Source organism: Myzus persicae, unplaced genomic scaffold (assembly GCF_001856785.1).
Source record: "Myzus persicae strain clone G006 unplaced genomic scaffold, MPER_G0061.0, whole genome shotgun sequence".
Taxonomy (NCBI): Eukaryota; Metazoa; Arthropoda; class Insecta; order Hemiptera; family Aphididae; genus Myzus; species Myzus persicae.
This window is the reverse complement of record NW_019100675.1, coordinates 21,955-34,374: the sequence shown is the minus strand read 5'-3', so window position 1 is coordinate 34,374 and position 12,420 is coordinate 21,955. Positions and strand designations below refer to the sequence as shown.

At 34.1% G+C, this 12,420-nt stretch overlaps 3 protein-coding genes across 3 annotated transcripts; 2 read left to right on the top strand and 1 right to left on the bottom strand.

The window, feature by feature from the left end:
- Positions 1-133: 133 nt before the first annotated feature.
- LOC111040522 (tigger transposable element-derived protein 2-like) lies at positions 134-565 on the top strand (the record flags this gene model as incomplete). The annotated part of the gene is made up of 1 exon (XM_022324460.1): positions 134-565. A coding segment is annotated over one exon (432 nt), but the record flags the coding sequence as incomplete, so codon positions are not given.
- A 46-nt stretch (positions 566-611) lies between these two features.
- Positions 612-1,487, top strand: LOC111040513 (jerky protein homolog-like). The gene has a single exon (XM_022324452.1). It carries the CDS (start codon positions 612-614, stop codon positions 1,485-1,487), a length of 876 nt encoding a protein of 291 aa, XP_022180144.1.
- Positions 1,488-10,985: 9,498 nt separating this feature from the next.
- LOC111040505 lies at positions 10,986-11,945 on the bottom strand. Its single transcript, XM_022324440.1, has one exon. The coding sequence runs from the start codon at positions 11,943-11,945 to the stop codon at positions 10,986-10,988; it is 960 nt and encodes a 319-aa protein (XP_022180132.1).
- Between the last annotated feature and the right edge of the window lie 475 nt (positions 11,946-12,420).

Genomic DNA, 12,420 nt, shown 5'->3' with positions numbered 1-12,420 from the left:
TGTCGATTGTGTGTACATAAAGATCGTACGTATTTGGAACATTTATTTGCGTGTTTTTCTTGAAATGGCTCCACGTAAGCATGTTACATTAAAATTACAGGATAAGTTAGAAGTAATAAAGTTAATTAATTAGGGGACCAGCTACAGTGCCATCTCAAGACAATTTGGTATAGGTGTATCTACCATCAGTGATATTAAAAAGAACAAGGAAAAATTAGAGAAGTTTGTCAGTGAAACGAAAAACGGTGCAGGTAAGCGTAAAACGTTAAAACAACCAGAGAATCCAAATGTTGAGAGTTCAGTTTTCATGTGGTTTATTCAACAAAGACGTTTACACTTTCCAGTGAGTGGTGAAATTCTTTGTGAAAAATCACGATCTTTTCACCGCCAATTCTCAAAAAATAACCCTGCTTTTAATGCGTGCAAAGGTTGGTTAGACAACTTTAAAAAGCGTCATGGGATAAGGCGTCTCAAAATTTCCGGTGAAAAACTTTCGAGTAAAGAAGACTCCATCAAACCGTCCCAAGAAGAATTTGTACAACTTGTCATACAAAAAAAAATTTAAAGCAGAACAAATTTACAATGCTGACGAATCTGGATTATTTTGGCGAATGTTGCCTGACCACACTTTAGTGTCATCTACAGAAAAGGCCGCTCCCGGTAGAAAAATTATGAAAGAAAGAGTCACTTTTATGCCTTGCGCAAATGCGACGGGCAACCATAAACTTCGTTTACTTGTTGTAGGAAAAGCTCACAAGCCTCGTGCATTTAAATCGGTTACACTTCCTGTGTACTACCGAGGGCAGAAAAATGCGTGGGTTACAAGAGATTTATTTTTAGATTGGTTCAACACTGAATTTGTTCCTAGCGTTCGTCGTCATCTTTCTTCAATTAATTTTCCTATGGAAGCTGTATTGCTATTGGATAACTGCCCAGGTTACCCATCTGTAGAAGAACTTCGTAGTGAAGATGGCAAAATTTTTGCGATGTTTCTTCCACCAAATACAACTGCTCGTATTCAACCAATGGATCATAATGTTATCCAAAACATAAAATTGAATTACCGAAAAACTTTACTTACGAACATTTTGGCGGACGAAGAAAACGGAAATGACTTGGTGGTAGCTTTGAAAAAAATCAATCTTAAAGATGTTGTTTTTAACTTGGCTAACTGTTGGTTATCTGTCTCGTCAAATCTGATAAAAATGTCATGGAAAAACCTTAGTCCACACCTGGTTGCTGTGAACGAAACTACTGAAGTTCAGGAAGGCAGCATTATCTTCACCCCACTTTTAGTCAAGTTGACTCCAAACACAGTCATCTCTGAGGATGAAATTCAACAGTGGGCATCAGTGGGCTGCGATGAAGAGATACAGCACCAAGAAATTTTAACTGATGATGAAATCATTCAGGCAGTGACCAAAGAAGATATTGAGAAGGAAGAAGATGAAGAATTTTTGCCTCCTTCAAAAGTATCTGCTTCATAAGCCACAAAAGCGTTGACTACGGCCATCGAGTGGGCTGAACAAAACGTTGAAAGCTGCGAAGAAGTAATGTTGCTGAGACGTTTGCGGGACAAGGCATTTAATCACCAAATAGGAGCCAGTGTACAAAAAAAAATAAATCAATATTTTAAATAAGGTTCATATACACATACATATATAATTTGCATGTATACATTTATAATTATACATTATTCAATGATTAATACAGATAAAAATAAATTTCATAACTTACATTATAATAAAATTATTGTTTTTATTAAGTCATAGGTAATCCGAACAAATCGGTAATCCGAACGACCCCTTTCCCCAATCTCGTTCGGATTATCGAGACCCTACTGTATCACATTGTGAATGCTGTCCAAAAATATGATAAGGGCTGTTAGAAATGTCTTGTTGAAGTCCTAAAATATATTGTAAAAACAAATAATTAAAATTAATTGATTACCTTTTATATAAAAAAAATTACTCATTATTTAATTTAAATAATTTAAATGATTAATTACCCTTTATTTTAGCAATATTGTTAGTATTTAAATTTTTTCTAAATTGAATTGCCTTTCGAATAGCTACACAGCATTTGGTAATTTTTTTTGTAATTAGCTTTCTTAAATATGGTGGGTATTTTGTATTTTTTGTTAATGCAGATAATTTTGTACCATAATTTCTTAATATATGGTTGCGACATTCAATTTTTTGTACCAATTGGTGTGGTCCATAAGGAACTATCTCTAATAGTTTTTATAATACGCTGCTATCGCCATCTCCTAAGACAATTATATATATTTTTTGTTTTATGTTTCTATTATTTATTATTGAGTCATAAGTATTTTTATTATATTTAAAATTAAGATTATACTTAATAAAATTACCAATTAATCTGTTAAATTTCAAACCTTGTAACTCAATGCTTCTGGCAAATCCCTCGGAAATTCCATCAGCTTCCATACCAGTGGCAGCTTTGTCCCAATTTAAAAAACATCTATGGTCTTTTGTGGGTTATTTTAACGCATGAGCTCTTTCACATATACAACAATAACGGTTTCGTATTCCGACAAATAAGATTTTGTTAGAACGAAAACCAATAATTGTAGCCTACGTAGAAATCATATTATAATAATTTAAACTAAATCGCTATTTATACGATTATGTGATAAAACAATTCTTACAGCTCCGGATAACGCGTCATACTTGGTCTTGTAACTTCGTTTTCCCCATTGACCGTCAGCAATTATAGGGCACAATGGTATACCATCAGTATCAAAAACTCCAGCCTCCATCGCTAATTGCTTTTCCTCAATCCCCTATTTTTATGTCTATAAAATAAGAATTGATTGAGAATTTAACCATGCAATTAATATATAATATAACACTAACGCAAGTATTTGTCTGTATAGAAAGTCTATGTGGAAATTAGTTGGCTGTTTTATTATTGAAATTTTTTTAGTACAATTTATTATCAACAACAATAGTAATAGTAAGTATTAAAGGTAATGTTATGCACATTATATTGGTTAATATTACAGAAGTTGACTTTTTATTATGTGAATCTACCTTTTATTTAAAGTCTTACAAATTATAATATCGCATATATTATATTTGATATTTAAATTATTAGTTATTGTAATTTTGTACATAGATAATGGCACGGTATTACTGGGTTATAACTCATGCTAACTTGATGATTCTGTATACAGTTTAAATTTTGTGCTTTCTGTTAAATACTATAAAATGTTTTTAATTATTTATAGGTTTTCAAAGTTCATTAGTTTCTAAAACTCCAAAAACGCCACTTGGAATGTTTATAAAAAATAAACTAATAGAAAATACTAATAGGCGTTTCGATAGTATTGAAAAACAAACCATAACACCGCATTTTTCTCGGGCTACATTGTTGGACCCAAGGTGCAAGAAGGTTGCATTTGGGTCAGAACAAAATGCTAATGAAACTGAACGATATTTGGTCAATGAAACAGCTGCTTTAATTAGTAATGCTTCAGACACAGGTAAATAATAAATAATTGTTGCTAAATCTATAAAATATAGTTAAATAAAGTTGGTTAACTAACTTACATTAGTATGATAATACAACTTAATAATAGCTAAAAAAATAAATCACTTATAAATACACACCAAATGTGTCTTGTCATAATTTTATCATAATTTAAAATAATTATTATTTTTTACAAAAATATTATTAATCTTTAATGTTATTTGATCAAACCTTTTTGTAGAAAAATTATAATTAAAAATGTTGAGAATTCAATTCTAAAGACTCATATAATTAATAATAAATAATCAGATTTTACTTAATTTCAGAACAACCTAAAGATCAAGAAAATCTGAATACTGATGATGACAATGGGTGGAATTTTCTTAAATCCAGAGTCACCAATGTCCAGTCGCAGACAACAACAACGAGTAGTGCTACATCCTTGATGAGACAGTACCTAAGTATGCCTCATCAAGACTTAAAATGCAATGTTGCTGTATTTTGGGACGACCACAAAAATGTATTATCACCACTCAGTGACATTGCATTGAAATACAGCATTATTACAGCAACTTCAGTGCCGGCCGAGAGAATCTTTTCAAAAGCTGGGCAAATATTAAGCGCTCGGCGTAATAGGTTATTGCCTCAAAATGTGGATAAGTTAATTTTTTTAAACAAAAATATGTAAGTTTTTTTAATTTTAGGCACAAGTAAGTGACAAGGTAATACAAAAAGGTAGTTATTTATTTTAATATAGTAAAAATATACAGTATAATTTATATTTAGAAATTTAAAACCATAATAAATTTTGTTGTAGTTTGAAAATATTATTTTTTTTATTTTGCAGATAATATTCAACTGGTTTGAAGATTGAATAAATACCTCTGGAAGGTCATATAAGGGTATATCCCTGGTTATAATTTTTATTTAAAAATATGTCGAAAAAGGTTTAAGTTGACATATAAATTTGCAATTTTAAGCTAATATATTTATAGCTGTGGTGAGTATGAAATATGGGGTGAACAATGACAGACTGCTTGCGGCCCATCCTGCATACAAGTTTTTTAACTTGTATCAATGTCATTAAACCTAGTACTGCACATATCTATTTTAATAATTGTAAGTTGTAACTTAAGAATCCCTTGAAACTTTGATAATACAGTATTAAAGTAAAATATAAAAAATAAAAATACTTATTTTGATTGTTTTTTTTAAACTCTAAATAGTAAAATATATCCAACTGGTTTGGATAAATCTAGTACAAATCATACATAGCGTATAAAATACTAAAATCCTCAGTTTTTAGTATTTACTATTTTCCAAATAAGAGTTACCTACCAAAAACATATCCTATAATTTATTATGATTTTCTTCTCATAATACAATTCTCATAGTTTTTAATACTTAGATTAATTAGATTCATAGGCGAAGGATGATGAATTTATAGGGTGGGGGGCTATAGCCTATTATATTTCTGGTACACAACATATATTCTAAAAATCTGACTAAAAAAATCCGCGAAATGGGAGGCTAAACAAAATTCTAGGGGGGCTATAGTCCCCTTAGACTACCCACCACCCCACCATTCGCCTATGATTATATTGTATAATGTATTAATTAAAGCTAATAAATGAAAAACTTATACAAAAAGAATTACCAAAGTTAATAAGTTATATGGATTTTGCATGTAAAACATCCCCGTTCCAATATTTTAGGTGGTATATTCGCCTGGAAGACGTCAAGACAATTGGACATCTGATTAAATCATTTAAATCGTACCTGTTTTGATTAATTTTTAGGCCTATTTACGCAATGAAAATTTAAAAAGTGAAAATGATCAAGTAAATTCGGTCGATTGTTTTTAAAAATTATCGAGTAATCCACTCGATTATTTTTTTAACTCGATAGTCAAAACTAGTCGGTACCAGACGTGTATTACTATTTACTACCGAATGAAAACTATCGATAGTCAAAAACTAGTCGGTGTAAGATGTATGCAACTACCAAAAGAAAACTATCGAGTAATTCACTTGATAGTTTTTAAAAACAATCGAAGAATAATAATATCTATTCAATTGAAAAATCACTCGGTAGTTTTTGAAACTATCAATAGTTAAAACTAGTCGGTTGTGCCAATCACTACCAACTACTACTAGCGCTATTAGTTCACATATGTTGCCACTTCGCCTCAGCTATTACATGGATTGTATAGGAGTGAGCTCCAACCTGAGTAGATAACCGTGATTATAACTTACGACCTTAAAACGAAGTTTTTGTTATATCAATATCCTATTCAATCGTTTTGCTCTACACACCAGACTTTTTAATTGTTGTACGTTAATGGTATGATGAACTAATAACAATTAAAAAACCAAATTTATACTGAATGATTTATACTTTACACATGAGGATTAATATGCATTAATTGTTATAAGATATTATTTTATATTATTATAGTTAATCTATAGTTGTGTATTTTATACCATGACAAATGAATTGCAATTGATTAATTAGGAAACATATTAATATAAAAATACCCAGTTGAAAAGGAAAATGAAATTAAAAATGAAATAAAGACATTGATCTTTATTTTTCTGAAAAAAAAACATAATAAATAGTTGTAGCAAAAATTTTGTTGTGGAAAAATGCACCTGTTAAAAACTTACTGCCAATGTCGTTGGCTGCCGCCACCGCTGTCCATCTACTTTCGGAACCTGAAAACAATATGTTAAATTAGATTTATCATCAATTTTCTTGCATATATAATAATATAAGTATCTGATGGTCTAATGGTCTGACAGGTTAGGTTAATAATTATTAAATAATATTATATTATTTATAAGCACAAATTAAATCAATCAAACACTTAAATAATATATAAATATATCCTTACGGAGTTCGGCGGCGTCCTCCTCTCCGCCGTTTGGTACACGGCACTGTTTTCCTGAAAATAATGGGTTTTATTGAAGTTTTATTTAAGTTTAAATATTAGGCTAATTTATTCTTACGGTACTGCGCGACCGCCTACTGCGGCTGCGTGCACTCCGACTACGGATCTCCTGAAAATAATTTGTTTGGTTGGATTTATCGATATCATAAGCTTGAAAATTTTTTATGCATACCAATGTTAATGGGGCTGGTAAGTAGGTGCGGCTAGAGAATGAACGGGATCGGCGATCCCGTCGCCTACCCGTGCCTCCGGCTGCAACCACCTCCACGACCACCACCGCCACCCCTTTTCGGGCCGCCTTTGGTGGGCTTGGCTACAATACAAATTGCAATTATACTATATAAAGATTAAGACTGACTTTAAGGAATATGTAAAGTAAACACTTACCGCAATTCCGGGACACGTGGCCCTTTTTGCCGCAGTTGTAACATACTGAAACAGGTAGACATCATTTTAATCGTTTCTACTTTTATACAATATATTGACTTATGCTTGCGTCGTTAACGGCTGTTATTTGAGGCCGGTCCGTCCCCGATATTGATGTTGACCGTGCCTCTTATGTGGTACGTGTGTCCTCCCATGCTAAAGTTAAAGAAAATTAAGAAAATTAAAAAAATTAATTGATTCGTTTGTATTATTATGTGGTATTCGTTTGACAAAAACAGGTGGTGCGCACTAAACCTAAGCCGCGATTTATATAGTATAATAATTAATAATAATATGCGTTAGGTAAAATACGATCTGCGGGGATCGTGTTAAAAACAGCAAATTAAATGAATAAACAATATATACTCACGTTTTTGTGGTTTTCGGACGAATCAAAAACAAAAACAACATCCACTGCCGGGAGTTGGACGGTTAATAACGCGGGTGCGTCAGTCGTTGGTCGTCGGTACAGTTCATATGTCCAAGGTCCATTGTCTTAAAACGGCGACAATAACGAGTGTCAACGCAGGTGACCCTTGCGGGTAACTGGAAATCGGAAAAAATCAGTCTGTTCAATAGTCTTTAATGGTCATCAACACCTCAATGATCCAAGAAATCCAAAATATAGAGGCGTCCGTAATCCTTAAACATTTCAATGACATTGTACTTAAGAATTTCTGTAATCACAAAATTATATACACCACTGGAACAAAACAGGACTAGCTATAATTACAGATGAAGAAACCTTCATGTTCTCTTCACTGGAGATTAATTCTATTTTCACCATCGAGGCACTAGCGATCCTGAAAGCCATAGAACTAACTGAACATAATTGGAAAAATACAAAGTCCTTCTTAATCAGACTTAATAGCCACCGATTCTCTTAGTTCTATCCTAGCTTTACAAAACCAAGGGACACCAAATGAAATAATAAAAAACATACAAGAAAGAGCCTCTTCCCTTGCCCCCCGTTCGGTAACCTTCATGTGGATTCCTGCCCACAAAAACATACCAGGAAATGAAAAAGCTGATGTAGCAGCTGAAGAAGCCGCCACCAACATAGACATCTCATCTTTCAAGGACACTGCCCGAGACGCCTTAAAAAGTAGCAAAAAGATTCACCAACGACTCTGCGACCAGGAACTGAACAACAAGTTATACCAAATAAAACCTTTTTTGTCACCTAACCCGAATCCTCCCTCAAGTACGAGAAGACAACAAATGATATGGACACGGATAAAAATTAGACACACTAACATCACACACGTCTACTTAATGAGAAGAGAGCCGAGACCAAACTGCGAACTCTGCAACAACGCCCTGATTTCCATAACATACCTACTCCTAGAATGCCCTAATCTAACTGAACAAAGAAAAAATTTTCCTCGCCTAACATTAAGAGAAATTTTAAGTATAGACAATTTTAACTATTTAATAACATTCCTTAAAATAACCAATCTATACAATAGAATCTAAATTGCTATAAACTATTGTTACCTATACCATTATCACTATATTCTTGTACTATACTATATTATCTTAATTTAAATATTATGATGATTGTAAATAACTTTTAAACATGTTTTGTTCCCGGCTAATGACTTTAATGTTGAAGCCGTATTAATAAATAATAATTTTAAAAAAAATGGTCTTCAAACACTACCGCCTTCCACCGAATACCGAGAAATCGTAGTCCGCTCACTATCAGCAAATAACTTATTGCAGGAGCGACTTTTAAAATTTTCAAAATAGCGCGGCCGTCCATTATTCACTTTATTGTTCTATGTTTGTTATAATATAGTATATTCATTCGTAGGTATGAATGTAGCTTGCGTTTGTGTACCTAATACACGTGGATGTCCACGGGTTAGGTATGGCGATAAACCATATACTATACATATAATACCCGTTAGATTATGTCCGACGTCGAGTTGGGTGACCGACCTGCTAGACGAATAAAATGAACTTCTTTTAACTCTGTATCAGATGAAGCGAACCAGCCATCCGATGTTGTCCATCGTTGTACCGGGGTGACCGCGTCCAACCGCAGTGGTCCAAGTTCAACCTCCATATCACCGCTATCTACTATCACCGACCACTACTATCGTACACTCTCGCCGACCGCGACTCTCATCGCCAACGCTCCGGACCACCGACACTGGTCTAACAAAATATATCTGAAAAGGCAGTGTATCTTTCATACTACATAGATATACTATTATGCATATATACATGTTTCTTTTTTTTAATTCAATAAATTACATTCTATTATTTTGAGTTTTTGGTTTTGTACTCGGGAGTCACAAGGTTATCCTATAGAATAGCTACTCGGTGTCACAATTGGTTGCTCATGTTGGTAGTAAGATATTCAATTGTAGAATAGAATTGAAGTTAAACGTTTGTCGACGCCAATCGAATTAGCCTATATTTACAGCCACTGATACTATAGTATTAACTATACTACCAAAGTAACCCCCCAATTACATGTAAATGTATTTAATTTTTAAATTAATAAATGGAAAATTGACGTTCAAAGCTATTTACTCCACAAAATTGTTCATTTTCATTTAATGAGTTATACTAACATTGACACCTCTATATTGCTTGACCTAACTACACGTAATGCTGTTGATTGATATTGTTATAGAATTTTCATTTAATGTTAACTCTATTATGTTGATATAAAAAAATCAATATAAATAAGGTAATATATCATGCAATTGTGAACAAATTATAATAAATAAAACATAATATATTAATTGATATTCATAGCTATTCTTTTTACGCAAGCTGCATACCTACATTGATTTATACTGTTGGTACAGCTGTAACTAAATTCTACCTTTAAGAAATTCTAAATTATGTGTCCATTATAATAACACATACAGATTTCATGTAAATTTCTTTAATTATGATAATTAAATCAAATTAATAAATTGATAACTAACTTATATAATAAACATAAATAAAACAATACCTCATAATATGTATAATAAACTTGTACGGGCCGGGAACGAACAATAATAGTCCGCTACGCCCTGTCACCAAAATGTCTTTACGCCGACGGTATCAACCATTTTAGGTAGCAGCTTGCCAGCCGTTCACCGTCATATTTGTGAGTTTTATATTTTTATTACACTACATTGTATTTACATAAGCGCCACTCTTATATTATATCTAATATTAAACTCTGTTGGGCCAGGAGGGCCATTTATATAATTTATTCTGTTGGGCCAGAAGGGCCAATTTCATTTTACTATACTTGTGTGTTGCTGTGAATTCTATATTTGTATTGTGTATTATTTAAATTTATGTACAATACAGCAAATCAATTACCCAAATTTAGTTACCACTTAATGTTTTGAGTTACCCTGTCATCTAGTTTTTAAGCACACACCCACACACATACACACTTACACACCCACCGCACACTAGCACTCTCTAGTCTCGATCGGCGATCCCGTCCACTTCTACAGAGTCACTATACACATATACACACTTATTACACAGGTCGGTGCGTACGGAATATTTTGGTGGGTATCATGTCTTTACGCCGACGGTATCAACGCCGACGGTATCTACTCCGATAGCATCGACGCCGACGGTATCTACGGCGACGGTATCTACGCCGACGGCATCTACGCCGACGGAAAAAATGCCGATGAGCATCTACGCCGATAGTAAATACGCCGATGGTATGTTTTTTTACAAAACGAATGTTTTTCTATGGGACTAATATGAAACTGAAAATTATGGAAAATTAATTATGTTATTAAATAATTAAAAATAAAATACCTAACTCGTGTTGCCTAGTTTTTTTTAATAATAAATATTTTTTGGCTCTGAAAAGAGCCTTTTTATGCCCTAAAAAGGACATTTTTTAAAACGACGAGTGCCCCCTAAGCATGGCCATTTAGCAAGATTGGAATTGAAAATTATGAGCAATTCCCTGCAAATAATCGGAGGTGTCGCGATTCCCATAGTCTTCAACGATTTCTTTAATACGCAATGCTGTGTCTCGATAACACCGTCGTCCCTGTGCAGGTGGTAATCCAGCAATGTTGATTTGGAATTCTTTTAGGCTCTGCTGATTTTGCAGACCCTCAATGAATTTTCAAATAGATGGATGATTTGCTCCTAAAAGAGAGCTGAATCCTCGATGCCAGCCTTCAACGGCGTTGTTAGTTTTGGGTAGGTCATTCAACGATGCCTCGTAACAATTCCAGAGGCTCAGCATAAATTTAGGAAGCATTCTGCCAAGGCCGGTTCGTCGGGGCTTTCCAATCCACGTAGACTCAAAATAATCTACCAAATCTGACATCAGGTCTTCGTTGTCCGTATAAAATTTTGTCCGGAGGAGTCTTTCAAAACAATCAACAACGTCAGGCTCTGGAACATATGCAAGAGCGGCCAACTTTCGCACGTTCAATGCAAAATCCGGATCATCCTTATCCTCGTATTTGGGTCGAATGTCAGCGATTGTCTGAATTTTTCTCCAAATACATTGACTGAAGTGAAAAAAACAACCTCTGTTCCTGATGTCTGGGAAATTATGAGAAAAAGCATTTATCTGGGCATTTTCAAAATCGGCCATAACACTGACTGGAGACAGCCCTGGTTTAAGCAGCTTCAGTTTATCCAATACACGCGAATACGTATCTTGACATTTATCCGGCAACAGTGCGTAAACCGTTGGCAGAACGTTATTATACTTAATCGCGTGTATTGTAAAAACTTGCTTAAACAATGGCGGTGACGTTTTAAATGTACCATCAGCGTACCAATGGTCACATGTCGCCATCAAATCCAAATTCTTTTGCGTGCTAAAGATAATAATTCTATTATCTGAAGCACCGCTGTCGAATTGGTGAAATTTATCTCCAGCCACCGTATATGTGTATTTGTCGGGAATCAGTAAATCACGCATGTTGGTGGGGCAAGACATAGCTCCCGCTGCCTTTTGTCTTGCTTTAAGGATATTTCGTTTTATCCCGGCGACTGGTGGGAGAATTCCAGCTACTGCCGCTGGGAGACTCGACGTAACAGAGGCTAAAATTTGCTGTGGTGTATCCATCACCGTTTCAGCTTTCTCTGTTACGTCGAGTCTCCCAGCGGCAGTAGCTGGAATTCTCCCACCAAATTTTTTTCGCGAATCTCACCGATTTGAACGTCCGAAGCCGGTCGAGACGGTCGTCCGCTTCCCCACGCGGTCGATCCCCCCGCTCGGACGCCCTCCGGGGGACGCAGACGCCGTTTCGGGTGGACGGCGACGCGGCTTAAGAGTCGTAGATTTGACTCCGGTTGTCTTCTACGAATGGATCTTCGCAGGAAAAAATTTTTTGTGTCCGTATATAATATTGCCTACATTTAGCCCCTTTTTTGCAGTTATCAAAATGTGATAACATTGATAAACCGATAACATAATTTTCATTTTAAATTATAATATTATATTTTATTATATTAATTATAATTAAAATAGTTAAATGTAGTTAATAAGTTATTAAAAACACAATATCGTAATTTAAAATTTAAAAATACACAATTCATTG